Source organism: Passer montanus, unplaced genomic scaffold (assembly GCF_014805655.1).
Source record: "Passer montanus isolate IOZ18808 unplaced genomic scaffold, ASM1480565v1 scaffold8, whole genome shotgun sequence".
NCBI classification, from domain to species: Eukaryota; Metazoa; Chordata; class Aves; order Passeriformes; family Passeridae; genus Passer; species Passer montanus.
This window is the reverse complement of record NW_024373256.1, coordinates 1,871,799-1,893,665: the sequence shown is the minus strand read 5'-3', so window position 1 is coordinate 1,893,665 and position 21,867 is coordinate 1,871,799. Positions and strand designations below refer to the sequence as shown.

The 21,867-nt window shown below is 48.3% G+C and overlaps 1 protein-coding gene across 1 annotated transcript; it reads left to right on the top strand.

Annotated features, from left to right (window-relative positions):
* Window positions 1-10,451: 10,451 nt before the first annotated feature.
* On the top strand, window positions 10,452-18,014 carry TEKT4 (tektin 4). The gene is made up of 6 exons (XM_039732389.1): window positions 10,452-10,970; window positions 12,438-12,508; window positions 13,968-14,111; window positions 14,723-14,945; window positions 16,359-16,513; window positions 17,663-18,014. The coding sequence occupies exons 1-6, from the start codon at window positions 10,452-10,454 to the stop codon at window positions 17,880-17,882; spliced, it is 1,332 nt and encodes a 443-aa protein (XP_039588323.1). The 3' UTR covers window positions 17,883-18,014.
* The last annotated feature ends 3,853 nt before the right edge of the window (window positions 18,015-21,867 follow it).

Genomic DNA, 21,867 nt, shown 5'->3' with positions numbered 1-21,867 from the left:
CCATTCCCAGCACCTCGGCCGGGCGCGGCGGCTCGCGGCTCTCGCCGGCGCTCATGGTCGCGGCCAGCGGCACCTGCGGGGCGAGGGCAGCGGGTCAGGGCCGGGCTCCCTCCGCCGCGGCTCCCGGGGATGCTCCGCCGGGTCCCGGCGCTCCAGCCACAACAAAGGCGGGCGGGGGGAGGTCGGAGCCTCCGCCCGGGCGCGGCCGCTCCCGCCCCCCACGGCGAGCCGGGGGTGCCCCCCACCCTTCGGGGACCCCCCGGAGGAGCCTTCTGGCGGTTGGTTTTGGGGGGATGGTGGATGCTTGGGGGGTGTCCTACCTCAGTTGGGCGGAGCGCGGTGTCCCCAGGGGCATAGCCGTGCCTTGCTGCTCACATGGGACCGGCGACAATCGCGGCTCCGGGGGGTGGCCGAGCCCCCCACCCCAGGCACGGTGGCACCCCCAAAATCCAGCGGGGGAGGGGGAGGGAGGGGTTGGGGCTCGGCGTGCGGCGCCCGCCCGCGGGGATGGAGGATGGAGGAAGGCTGGGGAGAAGAGGAGGAGGAGGAGGAAGAGCAGGAGGAGGAGGAGGAGGTGGCGGGGGCCGTTCCCGAGCCTCTCCCGACGGTAAATCCCAAGGAGCGAGGAGGAGGCAGCTCCGCCGAGCTTCGCCCGTGCCCAACAGGAAACTTCGGATTTACCGGGGGAGGAGGGAGAGCGAGGGGAGGGGAGAGCGGGGGCGGCGGGGGCGGGGGCCGGGAGGAGCCGGGGCAGCCCCGCATCGCCCCCTCCCCCGCCTTTGTTCGGGCTCCGCGCGGCGCTGCGGGACGGGAGCGCACCCATGGGTGGGGGGCAACGAGCCGGGGACCCCCCCAAAGCACCCCCGAGCGGGCGGAGAGGATTCGGAGCGGGAGGTGCGGGTTTGGTTCCGCTCCATCCTGCGAGGGCTGCGCGGCTCCGGCACCTCCAAAGGGGGAGAGATCCCATAAAAAAGGGGGGATGCGCCCCTAAAAAGGGAGATGGAGCCCCAAAAAGGGGGATCGCCCCTCCCGGCGCTCCCCCAGCCCCTGGCTGAGCCCAGGTTGGAGGTAGGAGAGGTTTAATAACTAAACTCGGCTCTAAGCTCGCAGCTCAGCTGCTCCCGGGTTTAACTCCCAAGGAACTCCCAGGGATCCCAAGAAACAGCTCAGGGAAAGTCCTTCGGCTCCGCTCGGGAAGTTTTATCCCTTTGAATTCCTTGGAATCCCGTGAATTCTGTCAGGCTGGGGGTGCGGGGATGGGATTGAAATCCGGGAGTGGATGTGTTCCCGTCCCCTGGAATGTTTTCAGGAGCGCGAGTTCATTATCCAGCAGCACATTCCATTTGCAAATGCAGCTCCCGATGTTGTTCCCGGTTAATAACTGGGAATTGATTGGGAAGAGAGGTCAGGCGGCTTTCAAAGCACCCGGAGCTGAGCCTAATGGGGCTCCTAAAGAGCTGGGATCTAGCGGCGATGATTCCAAGGTTTTATGGGATGCTCCCGACTTGGGATGAACAGGGTGTGGCGATTTTAGTGTGGGATACAAAGGGAAAAGCCCCGCCAAGCAGGAGAGAGGGGAATGGAAAAGTCCTCGAGGATGGGATCAAAGTATTCCCAAAAATTCATCAGGATCATCCAACCTGTGTGCAGGGCTGCTTGTGGGAATGCCACGGGGATAGGAGGGATATGGGATGAAGGATTGGGATGAGGCACGTGGGAAAATCCAAAGGGAATCATCAGGACCCCCTTCCAGTTGGATTCTGCTTGAATTCCTTCCCTGGGGTTGAATTCTCTCCGTTTCCTGCGCTTTTTGCCAATGTTTTCCATGAAAACCGGAGTGATTTTGTGGGAATTCTGAAGGATGTGGGGTTTCCAGCTCATGTGGGGGTCTCAGGCACATTGTTTCCCGAGCTTTTAGGATTCCTGACTCTGGGAAGGAGAATTCCAGAATGATGAAGGAGGATCCTTGCTCCGGATCCTCCACATCCCTAGAATTGTTCAAGGACAGGGCTTGGAGCATCTTGGAATAGAGGAAAGTGTCCATGTGGAAAAAAATGAACTTGAACTAATTCCAACCCCATGGAATTAACCCTGGAATAAACAGAGCAAGATCTGCCCTGCTCCTCCCAGTTCCTTGTGGGATCCTCAGGAATTACGGGAGGGAATAAATCCTCGTGCCAGGAAAGTGTGGGCTCCTTCCCATAACCATAGCAGCTCTGAGGATGGATTTGTGGATGGATTTTGGGATGGATGTGGGGATGGATCCAGCGTTCTCAGGAGCATCCTGCTGTCCTGACAGCCACTGGAAAGCCGGGAATTTTACTGCCTGCCTTTGGGATGGGGTCGAGGCATCTCTTGGCCCCTCCTTCTCCCCATTCCCATTTGACTCCACCTCCTGTTTCCCTCTAGAAGTCTTTGTCCCAAGCTGGAGAATTCCAGAGTGGGAAATTCCAGAAGATTCCACATCTTCCCTCTGGAATTTAGGATTTGTCATAATTAGCTGGGAGCAAAGTGTGGAATCTGCAATGCAATCCCTGCTTTGCACAGTTCCCACCCTTTCCTTTCCCTTCCCCTTTCCCCTTGGTGGCACCAAATCCCAAATCGAGGGAACAAAATAATTGGAATTGCTGCTAATTCCTGAAATTAATTATCTGGGATGCTGATGGAGAGCTGGACGTGTTGGAGGAGTTCATCCAGCCAGGGATTCATCCAGGAAATGTCAGGATGAATAAATTCGGGATGTTTTAGGAGGAATCATTGAATTTGGGATCTGTGGAGCCTCCCAATCCCTTTTCCATCCCAGAAATTGTTTGGCTTCTCCCTTCCAGCCTCAAAGTCAAACCCAAGATCAGGGAGTGCATCCAGAGGGGAATTTACATCCCTGCTAAAGTTTGGGATGGAGCAGGGAATGTTCCAGCTGATCAGGAAGGACAAACCACATTCCAAAGGTGCCAGGGAACAACAGCCAGGATTTGCTCCTGCTCTGGGAGTCACATCCGGCTCTTTCCATGATTTTTTATGGATCACTCCTGGCTCCTTTAATGCCCTGCTGGTTTTATTTGGGTTCATGGCATTCCCACCTGGCCTGGGAGGGAAGAGCCAGGGATTGATGATCCTTAATCACATCCCAAACTCCTGGAAGTTCTGAGGGATCCAAGATTCCTGAGAAGGAGCATCCAGGGATTCCTGATCCTAAAGTACAAGCACCTGGAATTTCTGAGGGATTTCTGATCCCTGGGAAGGAGCAGCCAGGGATTTCTGATCCATAACCACATCCCAAACTCCTGGAAGTTCTGAGGGATCCCAGATCCCATTCCCGACCCTCTCCAACCTTGGGAATGTCGCTTCCTGCCTCCATTTGTCCTCTTGGAAAAGGGGTTCGGGAAGCTGGGAGCAGGATCCCATCTCCATCGATTGTGTGCCCTCTGCTGGCAGCCTCTTTTCCAGGGAAAAAAGGGAAAATCCCACCGGGAAGGATTTGGGGCTGCCCTTTAAATATGGGAAAAATCCTTGGAAACGATCTGAACCTCACGGGAATTTCCTTCTGCTCTTCCAGGAGTAGGGAATGAACTCGAGGATTTCCTTTGGAGCCGGTTGGATCCTGTAGGAACTCCCGAATTTCCTCCTGAATCCAAATCCCTGGAATTCTCTGCTTCCAAGAGCCCTCAGGATCACCCTATCCCTGAAATAAATGAGGGAAAAGCAGGGATTTATGGAATATATTCCAGCTGATATCCAAGATCAGTGGGAGAGCTACAGCACGAGTTCCCTGTTTTCCAGAGAAGCTGGGATGCCCCATCCCTGGAAAAATCCCAGGCCAGGTTGGACGGGATTTGGAGCAACCTGAGATTCAGAATGGGATCAGCTTTATCCCTTTCCCACCCAAACCATTCCAGGGATTTCATGAAATGTGGGAGAGGGAAACGCTGGTGTTTTTCAGGAAATCCATATTTAAGGGAATTTTGGATATTGGGAATAACTGGAATGAAGCCACCTGCACTTCCTAAATATTCCCTACAAAGTTCCTTCCCTCATCCAAACTTTGCATTCCCGAAATTCAGGTCGGCACCTCCAATTCCCAGAATTCCACTTCCAAGCTGTGATTATTTTTTGGGAAGCTCAGCACTTCTCCGATCAGAATTTTCAGCCCAGAATGAGGTCAGGGAACCTTTGGGCCAGGTTAAAAACCTCGGAAAAGTTGGAGTTTATTCCTGATAATCCTCAGGGATGAGTTCAGGGAGGAATTCACCTCCTTGGGCCAGGGGAGAATAAAGTAATTTAATTTCTCTCTGTTATCTGGGAGATTCCTTGGCCTCCGGGCCTGGATGCTCATTTTTTGGGGAGAACAAGCAAGGAATGAAGCCAGAAAAAAAGGAAATCATCTTTTCCATGGATAATTGGGATGAGCTCCTTATCTGGCCTCTAAAAACCGGGAGCAGGAGGGGTCAAACGAGCCCAAATGATTTGGTGATCCCAAAAAATGAGGTGAGAGCTCTGGAAGCTCCGTTCTTGGCCAAATTATCCTGGGGATTTTTGGGATAGAAATGAGGAGATGCAGCCCCTGGAATTTCTGGTGCAGAGGGGCTGCAGAGCCGGGAATTCCCTCACAAATCCACAAAAAACCCAGGAAAATTGGGAGCCTCCAGGCCACAGGGAATGAAATCACAGCTGATCCCAACTCCAGAAGACAAAACATTTCCCATTCCAGAGCTTTCCCTGGGTGCTCCAGACCTGAGAGAAGGACACCCCCGAGGATCTGAGCTCATCCCAGCAAATCCAGATGGAAGATTCCGGAAAATTCCCCCCGGAGCATCTCCCATCCCTGCAGGGTCACATCCCTGTGCTGCTCCAGCCTAAAATATTCCTGGGAGGCCTCTAAAAGCCCAGCTCAGCCTCTAAAAGCCTGGCTTGGACTCTAAGGCTTGGCTTTGGCTCTTAGGCCTGGCTTTGTAAAGTCCGGCCTTGTCTCTAAGGGCCCGGCTTTGTAAAGCCTGGCTTTGGCTCTAAAAGCCTGAACAGGAACAAATCTTTGGGAATGATCCGGAGGCTGAGAGGAGCCTCCCCAGAGGGAGTTTTAGAAGCGGGATAAGGGGGTTCCTGTGGGATTGGGAAAGGCGGGAATGAGCTCCGGGGCCCGGGAGGTTCTTCCCATTCCCATCCCACATTCCAAGGACAATTCAGGAATTTTCCTTTTATCTCCTTTGCTCTCCTCCTCTTCTCAATGTCCAGCCCGGCCTCCATCCCAAATTCCCTCGGGAACAGCATTTTCCATGGTTTTCCCTAAAATCCCAGCATTCCCAAAGAATCCGTGGCTGCCTCATCCCAGGAATGTCCAGCCTGGAATTGTGGAAGGTGTTGGGATGGAACAGGCTGAGCTTTCCATCCCAAACCATTCCCTAATTCCATGATTCCAGAGGCTCGGGATCGCCCTGCAGAGGGGTTTTCATTCCAGCAGGATTCCCAGGGAAAGCTGGAGCAGCTTCCCAAGATTCCAGGCAATCCATGGGGTTCATTCCTGGTTTGTTTTCTGTTTAAAGGGGATTTTGGGGATATTTTAGCTCCAATAAATCGATCTGGTGTATCCCAAAGGAGATAAGGAATAGCAAAATTCCCAATCCAGTTTCATCATTACTCCTGGTTCATAGCTAAATCCATGGATTTCTTTTGGAATTTTCTCTGGGGAGAGAATTGCCAAATTTGCCCAGCCCAGAGCTGGAGTTTGGGAATCATCCCCAAAAATCCAGATGATTTGACTTCTTGTGGCTCAATTATGGAATATTTTTGTCAATTCCCATTCCCACTCATCCCAGAAAACCCCTTCCCATTTTCTCCCACAATTCCAACCCTTCAGGATCCACAACAGCTCCAACCTGGGAATTTTGCCTCTTTTTATTCTTTTTAATTGGATTTTCCAGCTGCATTTCCTGATTTCCCCTCTTCCACGGGCTTTGCTGCTGGAAGGGAATCCCTGCTCCACTCAGGAATTCCTGAATTCCCACCTCGGGGCTGGAATTCCAGTTGCCCATGACAACCTCTTATTGCGTAAAATTCCTTTTTCCTCCCAAATCCAGCAATTTTGTATTTTTACCAATAAGAAAATCAGGATTTTTATGGATTCTTTACCTCCAAGCTCCTCTTATTTCCCTTTTTTTTCTTAATTTTCTTTCATTCATCCCCAAAAATTCCTTTCGTTTCCAACAAGCTCCTTGTGCCACTGATTATCCCACGGCAAAATTATTCCAAACCCTCTGGAATCTCAAAAAATCACCTGGAAGTGTCTGAAGTGGGAGCAGCTCCCTGGAATTATGCTCCACTCCCAAATATTCCCTATTTATCCACGCATTCCATGAATGAAAAATAAAGGTGCTGGAGGGGTTCCCTCAGGATTCCCTCTCTGGGTTTTTCCCGTTTTTTTTTTTAAGGAATGCCGACTCGAAACTCGTGGAGTGTGAAATCCTGGCTGGGCGTTTCCATGGGAACCAGCCGGGTTTTCCTGCCGAGGATTCCCGCTGACCTCACTCCCGCTGGAATCTCTCCCACTCCCGGTTTTCTCTCGGTTTGAATTCCCGCTGTTCCCACTCTCCTGGATTTTCCTCTTTTCATTCCAAGGATGGAGAATTCCCGGCATTAAAAAAGTGGGATAAAATCACCTTTTCTGGTTTTCCCAGGAAAATCCCCTCAGCTGGGCGGGAATGACTGAAATATCCAGGAAAAGGAGGGAATATTGAAGAGGGAATATTCCCAAGGGTATGGAATGATGGGAAAAGGGAGAATAGCTTCCAACTGCCAGAGGGCAGGGATAAATGGGATATTGGGAAGGAATTCCTGGCTGGGATGGAATTCCCAGAGAAGCTGTGGAATCCCTGGATCCCTGGAAGCGTCCAAGGAAAGGTTGGATGAGGATTGGGATAATGGGAAGCGTTGGGGTTGGAATGGGATGAGCTTTGAGATCCCTTCCCAATCCAAACCATTCCAGGAGCAATCCAGCATCATCCTGGCCTGACCATTCCAGAATCAATCCCACTAAAAGGGGGATTTTAGGATAAAAAGAGATGGAAATTGGATAAATAATCCACCCTGGGAATGATCCGAGCAGCAGGAGCCTCCCCGTTCCTCCTGGAATGGAAAAGCTTTTCCAGGAGGCTCCTCTTGCGCTCCAGATTATCCCAGGAGAAAAAGAATTCCTCCTTCTTTCCCACAAAAATGTTTTCCAGGTTGGGATGGAAGAATTCCAGTGTCCCTGTCCATGGCAGGGCATAAAATCCCATCAATCCAAATAAATTCCATGAAGGAAATTCCCTTCTCCCATTTTCCCAGCGGTGCTTTCCCTTCCTGGAGCAGGAACAAAGGGATCAAAAGCTCCTGCAGGAAGAACCATCCCGAAAAGTCATGGAAAGGGCACATTAATAAGGGATGAGCCAGGAGGAGGCAGAAATGCAGGAAGAGCAGGGGAGCCTCATTATCCCAGTTCCCAAAATTCCTCGGGAGGCTCCAGCGGAGCTGAGCCAGTGAATATTTTATAGGGAAGCTCCCGTTCCCTTCCTGCTTTTCTGTGTGGCCTCTCCCGAAAGAGGGATTTGCTTTGGAAAACAAGGAATGTTCCTGGAGTGGAAAACAAGGAATGTTCCCGGAATAGAAAACAAGGAATGTTCCCTGAGTGGAAAACAAGGAATGTTCCCTGAGTGGAAAACACAAGGAATCCCACAAAACTCCAGGCACAGCGCTGGGATCAGAGCCAGCAACACCTGGAATATTCAAACCCCCCCTTTCCTTCTCCAAATCCCAGCACATCCGACTTTTCCCTTTATCCCGGAGAATCCCCTGCTCCAAACGCCGGGAATAAAATCCCTGTGTTCGCATCCCCCTCCAGCCCGGCTAAAAACCCCTCCCTGTGGCACAGCCACATTCCTTAATCTCAAAATTCCTTGGATGTCCCTCCCCCACTCCAGACCGGGAGCAGCCAGCCGGGAATGTTGGGATTGGGATGGCTCCAGGTTTTTTTCCCAGCTCCAGACGGGGAATTGGAGCTGCGTGGGCGAGCGGCTCCTGCACGGCGGCAGCGCCGCAGGCACAGGGAGGAATGTGCGCCGGGAAAAGGGAATGGGGGACACGGGAACACCGGCAGGAGGGGACACTTGTGTCCCTCTGCCCTCCCCAGAAGGAGCAATCCATCCCTGAGCCTTTTATTGGGCTGGAAAAGTGGGAAAGATGGGAGGGGTGGGCTCGTTTCCCTTTCTTGAGCTGCTTGAGCGATGATTTTTGCATCCCTCATCCACCCTTCCCAAATTGCTGCCAGCATCCCAAAAAAATCCTCTATCCCTCTTTTCCATGAAGGAATTAAATAAATGACATCAACACTTCCCTACGTGGTAAATCCCAGAAATTCTGTCAGATCCCATTTATCCTTGGAAATGATACAAACCCCTGGAACAGATCTGGGATAATTTGCATTCCAGGGATTATTCCAAGAGCTAATCAGCTCTGGAGCAGAGCGTGAGGAGGATTGGGAGAAAACAGGATTGGAGGCTGGAATTCACCCAGCGCTGTTGTAATCCAGCAGGGATATCCATAATCCTTCCCAAAATTGCCCTCAAAGTCCTGAGGTGCTGGGAGAAGCTGGAATCTGAGCAATAATTCCCTCTAAATCCTGCTTTTTGTGTACATTCCCAGTTTTCCATAATGGGAGTGATCCCCCAAGCTCTGCAGGAATGGGGAGGTGCTTTTAAAATCCACCTGGAACACGGGATTCCCTGTGGAAATCCAGGAAATCTGCCCACACCTGCCGGGTTCATCCTGAAGTTCTGCCAGCTGGAAAAAGCACTTTTCCCAAGTCAGAGAATTCCACAAATCTCATCAAGATCCACATCTCCTGCAGGAGAGCCAAACTTCCCTTCCCTTCCTCTTTTATTCCCCTTTCCTACATCCCCTCTTTCTTTTCCCCTTTCCCCAACAGGACCAGATTCACAGGCAAGGCCTCAACAACGAATATTTGGGAATAAAAGCAGAGCAAAGAGCACAAACGTGTTCTATCGAGCAGCCTAAAACCAGCGGGGGCTCTCTGGAAATTTCCGGGGGCAACCAGAGGGGCTGGAACTGCGATGAAATCCTGCCACCCCAAACCTCCTTTTTCCCAGGCTAAACAACCCCAGCTCCCTCAGCCGTTCTTCCAAACGTTTGCGTTCCAAGCCCTTCATCTTGTTGCTCTCCTCTGGACACATTCAACCTCAACCTCCTTCCTGCGGTTGCGTGAGGGCCGCCCCGGCCGCCATGACACCTCCCTCAGGCGCCTTCCCGCCTTTTTCCGTCACCATGGCAACGAGCCACCCTCACCATGGCCGGCCTAGGGCCCTCGGTGAGGGCAAGGGCCAGGCCCTCAGCCCACGGGGGAGAAAAAGGCTCCAAATTGCCCACCCTGCCACATAAACCCTGCTCCCAGGCTGCTTCCCACACAGGATTCTTCTGGAGGACTGCACAGAGTCCGCTCTGGTTTCTCCATGTTGTGCGTCCTAAAGCTGCCGGAGAGAAGAAATTTCGGGTCAGCTCTGCTGGCACAATTCCTCCTGGTGCAGGGCAAGGTCTTTGTGTGCCGGGGCTTTGCTGCAGCCAAGGAAAGCTCCTGGCTCAGGGTCACCTTGGCTGCTCAGCCAGAGCCCCGAGTGCCCCAGCCGCAGGAAATCGCTGCATCTGGGCGGTGGGGCAAGCGGCCGGCCACAAAGGAAGGCCATTTTCCAAGGGAAAAAGAAGTAATTTCCTATGAGCCTGGGTATCAGAGGAAAGGTTATCAGTTGGTGAGAAATTTAGGGTTTGGGATTTTTAGTATGTTGTGGATGGAAGCAAGATGGAGGGCACAGGGTGTTGTCCTGGGTTTCTTCTTCATGCTTCTTCTTCCTGGGTTTGGGGAGCCGGTGCTGGCAAATGCCAGACCTGGGTGGTGCAGGCACGGGCAATTTGCTGGATCTGGAGTGCTGGCACGGGCAAGTTACCAGACCTTTGGCGGTACTGGGAAATTGCCGGATTTTGCCTTTCCGTGCCAGCAAATTGTTGGACTTGGGCTGTGCCGGAACTGAGAAATTTCTGGATTTGGGCTCTGGCGGTGGCAGCAAACGCCAGATTTCAGGCTCCAGGTGCTGGCAAGCACCGGATCTGAACCTCTCCCTTCCTTCCTGGAAAGAGGTGCCCTCACCCTCCCGAAATCCCCGGCATTTCCCCTCCGCAGCTCGCGGCCTTCACCGCTGCCATCCCAATTTAACTGCAGCCGCCTTCCCGTTACCACGGCAACGAGCCGCGTGGGGGGCGGGCCCAGACAGCGCATCCACCAATCAGCCCTGCTCTTTGGCCGGATCAGCTCTTTGATTGGTGCATCCAGCCGCCCATCAACCCGCGGGCCCGCCTTGCCGTTGGTCGCCGCGGTGAGGCGAGGACGCTCGGGCGGGAGCGGCGGAGGCTCCGCCATGGCGCAGCCCGACGAGCCGCATCCCCCGGTGGTTCCCTCCTGCCCGCCGCCCAGCAAGATCTGCGATGTGGTCCGCAGCGAGAGGCCGCGCTCCTGCTGCGGCATGGCCATGGCCGGCTTCCGCACCGCCAAGTACCAGCTGCCCGAGTGGCACCGCCGCAATGCGGGCGTCTGCTACCAGGCGCTCACGGCGGGCGAGCAGGCGGAGCGCGGCCGCGCCGAGGCCAAGCACCTGGTCAAACACGCGGCCGCCAGCGCTCAGCGAGCCCAGGAATACTCCAAGGCCACCCTGGGCCAGCGGCTGCAGGACGTCCACTTCTGGAGGATGGAGCTGCAGAAGGAGGTCATGGAGCTGGACGCCGAGACCAGCCTGCTGGCGGCCCAGAAGCTGCGGCTGGAGCGGGCGCTCGATGCCACCGAGGTGCCCTACGCGGTTGCCGTGGATAACCTGGAGTGCCGGGAGCGGCGGCAGCCCCCGGACCTGGTGGTCGATGAGGTGGAGAGGCAGCTGATGAAGGTGAGCAGCGCCTGGGCTTGGTGGCAGCCCCGCTCTGGCGGTGACAGCGCTGAAAGGAGGAGCAGGCGAAGCTGCGGCTGCTGGAGGTGACTCCCGGCGATCCTTCCTGCGCTCCCGGCGTCGCTCCGAGGATTTGTTCGAGTCCTTGCTGTGTTTAAAAAGTGTTTCAGATCGCTTTGGGAAGTGTGGATGGAGGAGAGCAGATCGCTCCCTCAGCCCAGACCCCAACAAAACCAGTCCAGAGTTTTCCTGCACCAACACAAAAATCATATTTTGGCATAAATGCCTTCTCTACTCGCCTTGAAATCCCCTTCTCTCTGCAGGTTACACTTTAAAACTCCACAATCCACAAGTTCAGGAACACTGGGATCTTTCTTGGCTGTTCCCATGCTCTAATTGTCCAAATTTTGGCAGTTTCTGTCATTAATTCTCCCCGAGTTTTGCCAAGGTGATGATCCAACCCTGTCACCAAGATCCTGTCAAATTCCAGTGTCATTCTTGTCTGGATGTTACAAACCCCACAGTTTCCATCCTGGAATTACACCTGTTCCAATATCCCATAAATTAATTAATGATTATTCACCTGTAGCCTCCAATCAGAGTCGATTCATGATCAGTTACTCATTAAACCAGAGGCTTAATAGTCAAAAAATATGGATCATACTGAAATGTTTAAACCTAGTGGGGTTCTGGGGATTATCCTGGGAAGAACCAAGAATTTCTTGATCCCTGTGGATCCTTCCCAACTCAGGATGTTCTAGGATTCCACATAGAAGGCATGACAGGATTTAGGAATATTTTAAATGGAAATTGAGTGTAATTTCTGATTTATAATTAATATTTAAGATATTTTTTCCAGTTAAAAATATAAACAGGGAAGAGTTGGTATAGGATTTTTCAATGTGGGAATTGTTACAATTTTTAGGTTGGAAAAGCCTTTAAAGCTCATCAAGTCCATCCGGATTAATCTGGTTCCAGGCATGGGGATATTCCCTGATTTTTCCCTATCTCAAAACTGAGCAGAGAATTCATTTATTCCGTTTAATCTGATGGGATCATGGAATCCTGGAATGGTTTGGGATGGATAGGACCTTAAAAATCATCAATTCCCATCTCTTCCCACCATCCCAGGGTGCTCCAAACCCCTTCCAACCTGGCCTTGGACATTCCAGGGATGGAGCCAGCCACAGCTTCTCTGGGAATCTGGGAAGAATTCCTTCCATAACAGGATAACACTCAGACTTTTCCATGGAATCCACAGAATTCCCAGGCTTTTGAAGTATTCCAGGTTTTTCAGCCTCCATAGGTTTAGAGCTGCGTTCCCTCAGGATCGGGTGACACCAAAATTCCAAGTTTTACCACAACAAAGTGAGAGTAGATAAGGAAGTTTAAGGATTTATCCCCAAGTTGCTCCTCAGGATTGTGTTTCCTGCTCTGGATCCATGGAATTGTCCCTGTTTTCTTTAGGAAGCGGATCTGATCCGGGATATCCGGGATCTTCTGAAGAGAACCATCATCCAAGCTGCCACCCAGATAAGGTAAAACAATTCCCAGGATTCTTCAGCCTAATAATTCCTGGGATAAAGGTGGACACAGATCTCAGCCAGGCCAGGCTTAGGAGCTGAGGGAATTCCATGTAAACCTGGATTTTTAGGAAGATTTAGATTTTCCTGCTTTCCACAGCTCTGTTGGATTTGTTTTCCCACACTAAATTCCACTGCTATAAAAATATCCTCTGGATATCTTCTTGGGAGTATCTTTGTATTATTAAAGGGATTTTTGGGACAAAAGGAACTTTCCAAGAGGAATTTTTTTGCCACCAGAGGTCAGTGTGAACTTTAAATCTGGAATTTCTGTGCCAGGCCGGGTGTTCCTTGCCATTCCAAAGGATTCTTTGCTTGGAATTTCTAACAGGCCCTTTGGAAAGATGTTATTGTATCATCCATGAATATAAAGGAATTAACTGCTGGAAACTTCATGTTTTAGTTTAAAAAATCCTTTAATCTGCTCCTGTTCTACCTGATAAAGAAATATTGTTTTTTAAAAAATGGCTGTAAATGCCAATTAATATAAAGTAGCTCTTTTATATTGATTAGAGCATGAGAGGAGCCTGATGAGTCTAATTTGGGGGTTTTAATTGTTTTAAGATGATTTTAGCCCAGTTTTAGGCCCATTTTAGTTCAGTTTTGGTTCCATATTAACCCCATTTTATTTCCATTTTCCAAGGGAATTCCCAATTCCTTGGCTGAGAGTGACACCTGCTGTTATCAGCTGATAACAACCCACAGGCTTTTATAATTAGAATCATTATAATTATAATTAACTGAGCCATGTGTGACTCCAATTAACAACAAAGCAGCAATTTTAATCTGAATATCATTAAAGATTATCCAGTTCCATGGGCAGGGACCTTCCAAAGTCCAGCCTGGCCTTGGACACTTCCAGGGATCCAGGGGCAGCCACAGCTTCTCTGGGAATTCTATTCCAGGGTCTCACCACCCTCACACTGGAATTTTTTCCCAAATTCCATCTCAATCAGGCTCCTCTTCCAGGCACCCTCACACTGGAATTTTTTCCAAAATTCCATCTCAATCAGGCTTCTTTTCCAGGCACCCTCACACTGGAATTTTTTCCAAAATTCCATTTCAATCAGGCTTCTTTTCCAGGCACCCTCACAGTAGAAATTTTCCCAAATTCCATCTCAGTCAGGCTCCTCTTCCAGGCATCCTCACATTGGAATTTTTTCCCAAATTCCATCTCAGTCAGGCTCCTCTTCCAGGCATCCTCACATTGGAATTTTTTCCCAAAATCCCATCTCAGTCAGGCTCCTCTTCCAGGAGATGGCGGTGGCAAGGTTGAGTTTGGGATTTTCCAGCCCACAAGGAATTTCACGCTCTTGCTTCCCTGTGGAACACAAATGGCCGAGTTGTGCTTCCCAAAGAGGGCTGGGTTGGGAATTCTCTTGCTTCCAGCTGAGCTGTGATCCCAACTTTCCAGATCCAACCGGATCCAGAAGGAGAACTGCGAGCTGGACTGGTCGGACAAGGTGGAGACGTATCACATCGACGACAAATGCCTCAGCTACTGCACCGACAGCACCAACGTCCAGTCCCACCCCAGCTCCGTCAAGTTCGAGGAGAAGTGAGTCATTCCCAGGATCCTCCTGGGACAGCACACCTGGAATGCCCAATCCCAGCTGGGACAGGGCATGGGAAGAGCTTTGAGGCAGCTCCGTGGATGGAAGGGCTGTGCTGGATGTCCTACGTGGAATGTTTGGGTTGGAAGTTCTTGGAGCTCATCCGGTTCCAATCCCAACACTCCTCTGGGACAGCACACCTGGAATGCCCAATCCCAGCTGGGACAGGGCATGGGAAGAGCTTTGAGGCAGCTCCGTGGATGGAAGGGCTGTGCTGGATGTCCTACGTGGAATATCTGGGTTGGAAGTTCCTTTATTGATTTATTAGAATATTTTATTAATTTATCCAAGAATGTCTATATAATTTATTCAAGGATTTTAACTGATTTATTAGAGGATTTTTCTTGATTTATTAGAATATTTTATTTATCCACGAATTTTTATTAATTTATTTGAGACTTTTTATTAACTCCTTAAAGGATTAATCCCATTCCTCACAAGAAATCCCCACCACAAGCAAGAGCCGAACCCACCAGAAGCCGACCGCGCTTTCCCAGAGAAACAACCATTTCTGAAGGCCAAAACTCCCAATTTACCCCATTCCTTGTTCTTCCAGCGCCTCCACACCGAAGTCCTGGGCCCAGTTCAGCCACGACAACATTTCCAGGGCGGAACAGGAAAAATTGGCGTCGGTGCAGCTCCGATCCCTGATCAACAGCATCATCCACGACGCGTCCGAGGACCTGCGCATGCAGCGGGCGGCCGTCAACGAGGCCTTCGACACCCACTGCAGGGAGCTGGATGATGCCAAGCTGCGCCTGGAGCAGCACCTGCAGCAGGTCCGGGGTGTCTCCTGCAAGTCTGGCGTCGTTAAACCAAAAAAAATTGGTTTAATCCATGGGGGAGTGAGATATTTTTGTGTCGGATTAGGATGCGGGGTTTGGTTGTGATCGTGGTGCTTTTTGGTGGGATGGAGTTGAGTTAAACAATTTAATCCTTGGGAGTGAGATATTTCTGAGTTGGATTAGGATGCGGGGAGAGGTTTCGGGGTTTGGTTGTGATCGTGGTGCTTTTTGGTGGGATGGAGTTGAGTTAAACAATTTAATCCTGAATGAAACACTTTAAATCTGAATTAAACACTTTAAATCTGAATTAAACCCTAAAATTGGCTGAGCAGGGAGCTCTGGTTGAGCCAGGATTCCCAGATTTTTCTGGAATGGCAGCGAAGTCAACCTGGCAGGTGACTTCAGCCTCCTCTAAAGTGGAACAGCTCCTTCTTTTGTGGGTTTTACTGGATTTTACAGGGAATTCTGTGCTCTTTAAAAATTATTTATTATTTTTTTTAAATGATGGCCTGCTCCTTCTTTAAAAACTTTGGGAGTAAAGATTTTCCTCATCTCTGCACCGAGGCCATTGGAAATGTGGGGAAAAATTCATTCCCTAGCCCCTGGTGGTAATTCCTGGGCTGGGGATGTGTTGTCATCCCACAGAACAAATGGAAGTGGTTTTGATGGAATATTTTCTCCTTCTTTTAGACTGAAAATGGCATTTTCCATGTAATAATAAAAATAAAGAGGTCAAAACCACCACAGTACTTTTATTTTTTCTATGAACAAGGGTGGCTTTGGGCCCTTTCCTTTTTCCAACATGGAGCAGCTCCTTTTTTCACTTTCAGCCATTGGCAAGTGTGGAAAAAGTAATAATTCCTTAGGATCTGGGAATGACAGCTGGATAACTTTAATTTTTCATGTGTATCAATGGTTATGAAGGGAAGGATTTCAGTTTACTGTCTTTTCCATTTTCTTGAGAAAACCAGGTCTTTCCAAGCTGATCAGCAGCTCTCCTTCAAAATAAATCGATTTTTTTCTTGGATTTCCAGTTAAAGTTTACAATTCAAAGCACTCCATGGAGATGGGATGTGTTTTCGTCCCACAGGAGGCATGGGAGAGGTTTGGGATCTCTCCCGTGGTTTTGGGACATGGCAGAGGCTGCAGAATATTTTCTGTTTTATTTAAACTAAATCTGTGATTCTCCGTGTAATATTAAAAATAAACAGGTCAAACCCACCTTAATTCTTATATTTAATCTTAAATAAAATTTAATTGTATTATCATCTAAAATGAAAATTATTCTTGTACTTAATTCCCCAGACTGGTGGTGAAGATTTTAACGCTTCACCATGAACGGATCTTTTTGGGGATGATATTCATCATTGTTTGAAGGGGTTTTTTTTCCATGGATTTTCTCTCCAGATCCTGAAGGATATTGGGGATGAGGAAGCCAACATTGCGAACCTGAAAAAAGCCATCAGGGACAAGGAGGCCTACCTGAAGGTGGCTCAAACCAGGCTCTACGACAGATCCTTCAGGCCCAACGTCGAGCTCTGCAGGGATGAGCCCCAGTTCAGGTCATCAATCAACCCCAATTTAGGCAATTAACCCCAGCTTAGGTCATTAATCAACTCCTCCAAGGCTCCTGTTCCATCTCAGAATGATTTTGGGCAATTTAGAAAATTTTTTTACCTCACAACTTCTAATTTTTTGCCTCATGACTTTTAATTTTTTTACTCAAAGTCAGAAATTATTTTTGGATTCTGTAGTTGATCTTTATCCCAAATCAAATCTTTTATTGGATTTTTCTGAGGCTTTTTCCTGATGACTTTTAGATTCTGTAGTTTATCTTTATCCCAAACCCAATCTTCGATTTTTCTGAGGGTTTTTCCTGACAAATTTTAGATTCTGTAGTTGTTCTTTATCCCAAACCCAGTCTTGGATTTTTCTGAGGCTTTTTCCTGATATTTTTTTTTTTATTCTGTAGTTGATCTTTATCCCAAATCTTATATTTTTGAGCAATTTTTCTGAAGTCTTTTCCTGATGAATTTTAGATTCTGTAGTTGACCTTTACCCCAAATCCAATCTTTTATTGGATTTTTCTGAGGCTTTTTCCTGATGACTTTTAGATTCTGTAGTTTATCTTTATCCCAAACCCAATCTTCGATTTTTCTGAGGGTTTTTCCTGACAAATTTTAGATTCTGTAGTTGTTCTTTATCCCAAACCCAGTCTTGGATTTTTCTGAGGCTTTTTCCTGATATTTTTTTTTTATTCTGTAGTTGATTTTTATCCCAAATCTTATATTTTTGAGCAATTTTTCTGAAGTCTTTTCCTGATGAATTTTAGATTCTGTAGTTGACCTTTACCCCAAATCCAATCTTTTATTGGTTTTTTCTGAGGCTTTTTCCTGATGAATTTTAGATTCTGTAGTGTTCTTTATCCCAAATCCAATCTTGGATTTTTCTTAGGTTTTTTCCTGATAAATTTTTTGTTCTGTAGTTGATCTTTATCCCAAATCTTATATTTTCTTGGATTTTTCTGAAGTCTTTTCCTGATGAATTTTAGATTCTGTAGTTGATCTTTACCCCAAATCTAATATTTTCTTGGATTTTTCTGAAGTCTTTTTCCTGATGAATTTTAGATTCTGTAGTTGATCTTTACCCCAAATCCAATCTCTTTTTTCACCACCCCCTGATTTCTCATGACTGAACCCAACTCCTCCCAGGCTGGTGAACGAAGTGGAAGAGCTCACGGTATTCGTGGAGGCCCTGAAGAGAAAACTGATGGAGTCGGAGCAGAACCTGAAGAATTTGGAGGAGACCAGGATGAAGCTGGAGAAGGAGATTGCTGTGAAAGCCAACAGCATTTTTATTGACAGGGAGAAGTGCATGGGCAACCGAGTCCGCTACCCCGTGGACCTGGAGGTGGCGAGTTACAAACAGTGATTTCTGTGCCCAGCCTGCAAAATCCAGGAGAAAAACAATTCCTTCTTTTCTACTGAGCCATTGGCAAGTGTGGAAAAAAATCTGAGAGCTTTCGTATGAAATAAATTGAGAAATTGTACATTAAAATGTATTCACTTGGTTTTCTTCTACTTGGGTTAAAATGCTTTAAGTTCCTTTCCTTTCCTTTCCTTTCCTTTTCAATTTATTCCACCTGCAATCTATCTATAGCATGTGTGCCTATTTTGGGGGATTTCATCCTAATAATTAAATAGGAGTCAACATTTATTAGGAATAATAAAGAATGGGAGTGAATATAGGAATAATAACAATATCCAGGTGGAAATAAAATATTTATAGCTTGAAATGAGAGCAATAAAACTGAGGATCACCCACTCAGCAAGGAATTTAAGCTGCTCAGATATTATTAATAAGAAAAACCCAAATGTTCTACAAATTTTCCAGGTTTGATGCCAATCTGCCCTTGGGAAAACCGCTCCCAATCCATGGCACCTGCTGAGATGAATCCAAGGATTTTTAATTTAAATTTTTTTTCAAGAAAAAAAAGGAAGATGTAACCAGTTTAGGGATGCAATCCTGAATTTCCACTTCAGCACTGGGATGTGGAATGGAGCTGGTGCTGTGCTCTGGCTTTTCCCTGGAAGCACAGCCTGTGGATGAGCTCTTATCCATCATTTCACATTTCATCTGCAATTATCCACGTCAGCTCCCCCTGCAAATGCCATGGAGCCATTATTGGGCGTTTGTTACATATGTGACGTGTCCAAAACCAGGGAAAAACGTCCAGACCAAAATTCCATCATTTCCTGTTTTACAGGGAGTTTTAACCTTTAAAAAGCAGCTGCTCAAAGGGGAAAGGAAAAGAAAAAAAAATCCTTAAAAGCAAAATTCCCACCAAAAAAACCCTGGCCAGGGGCATTTGCAGAGCCCATGGATGGGGTGTGGGGTTGGAATTCCTGGAATTTTGTGTTATCTGAATTTAGGATTATCCAGGAATTGCTATTCCTGCTGAAAGCTGCTCATTTCCTTTGGGGATGGCAAGGAGGGTTTGGGATCCAAGGGTTTGGGTTGTCCTTTGGGGTTTTTCATGGATTTCTCTTCATGATAGCGTTTGATAGTCCAGACGTTGGATCCAGAGGGAGAAATCAGGGAATCCTGGAATGACTGGGCTTGGAAAAGGCCTTAAAGCCCATCCAGTTCCAACTCCAACACCTTCCACCATCCCAAGTTTTTCCAAACTCTGTCCAACCTTGAACATTCCAGGGATGGGGCAGCCACAGCTTCACTGGAATTCCATCCTAGCCTGGAATTTCTTCCCAAAATCTTCCCTCTTTTCATTGCTAAACATATTTATAATATGGAATTATTCTATTTTTTAGGGTTTAATATAGAATTATTCTATTTTTTAGGGTTGTGACTGAAGGGAAAACCCTGGAGCAGCCTTTATCCCGCTTTTCCCAGGATTCCAAACAGCAAAGTTTTGCTCCCACCCCTCCCAACCAGCAGCACTTGGAAAAAGAGAAACCTCGGCGTGGGAAACCTCAGCCTTTAATCCATAAAAAGTGAAAAAATGGGCTGGGAAAAAAGAATCCAAACATCCCAAGGCATTTGAACAAATATTCCAACACATTTATCCAATACCCTGACACATTTATCAAATATCCCAACATTTATCACCCTCTGCTGATAAGAGGGATTTTATTCCCAGCCTGCTTGAAAGTTAGAGGGGGAAGGGTTGGGAAATTACAGTGAAATGGAATTTCTTTTATTTTCTATAAAACCCAAACGGTTTGGGTTGGAAAGGACTTTAAAAATCACCAGAATTCTGGTTTTTTGGAGCATCTCCTCTGTAGGGAGGGGTTGATCCCATTCCCATCCTGCCAAGGGCAGGAAAATGTTGGGAGAAGGATCCCAGAGCGGTTGTGCCCCTCAGGGAGAATTCCCAGCCCCTTTCCCTCCATCCCCAACCATTCCCCTCCTTTCCCCCCGGTGGTTCCGGCTGTTTTCCCACTTTCCCCGCAGGGAGCGGCGGTGCCAATCCCTGTGATTCAATTCCTGGGGATAATTGGTCTGGAGGGAAAATGGAATGAAAAGCAGAGGAGGCAGAAATGAGATTATTTTCCAGGCTCCATTTAACTGCCTGTGCCATCGGAGCGCACGGATGTTCCCGAGGAACGGGCAGGGCCCATTTGGCTGCAGTGGAAATGTTTCATTCCTGGGAAAACAGAGCCAATTTGGCAGATTATTGTAATTATTTTAGACTGGATCTGCTGGAGAGAGGGAGCCTGGGAGCTGGGATAGTGAAAAATTCTGGAAAAGCAGTGAGGAACAGGGCTGGGAAAGCTGCACAACCCAGGGATGAGCAGCTTTGGGATGGGGCTATGGGGCCTGGGCTCTCTGGCTTCTCTTCATCCCAAATTTTACATCCATGGGTCAACCTTCCCTTCCCCTCTTTCCTCCCCTTTTTCCCTTTTCCCTTTCTCCTCCTTCCCCATTTTCCCATTTCCTCCCCTTTTTTTATTTTCCTTCCCTTTTTTTCCTTTTCCTTCCCTTTTTCCCTTTCCCTTTTCCCTTCCCCAGCTCCAGGACAGGTCTCACCTTCCCACCCCAGCCCCTCCCTCTGAGCAGCTTTTCCTCCTCCATCCTCAAATTTCAGGGAACATCTGCTGGGATGGAGCTATTCCACAGGTGGAAAAAAGGTGGGAATTAAATAAACACCAGCAGCTGGGAATAAATTAAACCTCATTTAGGATGATGTCCCCCAGGGAATGAATAAAAATGGAGTGGCAGAAATCCGCCAGGGAGGTAAACACAGTGTTCCTGCCGTGTTTTCCTGGTGGGATTTGCCAGAGGAAAAACAGGATCCTAAATCTGGGAAGGGCCTGAGGGATCCCATTTCCCTCTGTGGGATTGGGAGCTGAGGCATTCCCACATCTCAGGTTGGAAAATAAAGGATTTTCTGTGATCATTTCAGGGAGCAGTTCACTCATAAATCAAACTTTTCCCTGATTTTATTAAAACGGGAGCAGGGAAGTGGGAATGGTTTAGAGTTTGCGGGAATAGGAAAAACAAAAGGAAAGCTGGGATGATGCAATTCCTCTCCCAAAATTCTCAAACTCAGCCATAAATCCTCAATTTCCCAACTCTTTTTTCATCTCAGGTTTGGCAATGCCAGAATCCCCTCTGCAATAAAATTCCAGCTGGTTTTGCTGCCCTGCAGGGAGAAGTGAAGGAGGTTTCCTCTGAAAAAAAACCAAAATTCCTTTGGAATTAGGACTTGCTGGGTTCATTTGGGGCCAGAGCCTCCTCCACCACACCAGAGATTCACCCTTCATATCTGGAATTTCTCCTCTCTTTGCTCCCTTCCCATCCCGGCATTTTCTGGAGGAATCAGGTCGGGAATTTTATTTTGGTGTGGATTTTTAAATTCCCACCCAGAACAAACGGCAGGAAGGAGCTGCCAGTTTTTCCAAGGATTCCCACGCAGGCAGGGCAGGAATTTCTGGTGTTTTCCTTAAATACCTCAGTGTTTGCAAGCTTGAGCAGATTTTTCCAGCAGGTGGCAAAGGATTTATTCCTGGAATTTTCCTCACCCACATTCCTGCTTTGCCTTCCCCACCCTGGGTTTCTCCAGAACCAGGAGAATCTTGGAGCCGCAGCTTTGGGTTCAATGATTTTCCAGAAATAAATGAAGGCAGAATTCCTGCCTCTTTTCCCAGGTTTTGCCCCAAGCCATTCTTAATTTTGCTTTATTTTCTGGAATTTAAATCAGGAATATCCAGAAGATTCCTTGGCTCTTGGACTGTCCCAGCCAGACCATCCTGGAGCCACTTCGGGGTTATTTCCATTATTTATTTCCATGGGATTATTTCCATGGGATTCCTGGGATTTGGCAAAGTTTTCTGCTCTTTGATGATGGGAAACAGAACCCAGGGAAAATGGATGGAACTCCCCAAAATCACCCAGG

Bases quoted from the DNA above. Each gene is read 5' to 3' on its own strand.
- TEKT4 (XM_039732389.1), top strand. From the start codon at position 10,452: ATGGCGCAGCCCGACGAGCCGCATCCCCCGGTGGTTCCCTCCTGCCCG. The intron at 12,509-13,967 runs GTAAAACAATTC...CCAACTTTCCAG, and splicing joins CAAGCTGCCACCCAGATAAG to ATCCAACCGGATCCAGAAGG. The intron at 16,514-17,662 runs GTCATCAATCAA...AACTCCTCCCAG, and splicing joins AGGGATGAGCCCCAGTTCAG to GCTGGTGAACGAAGTGGAAG.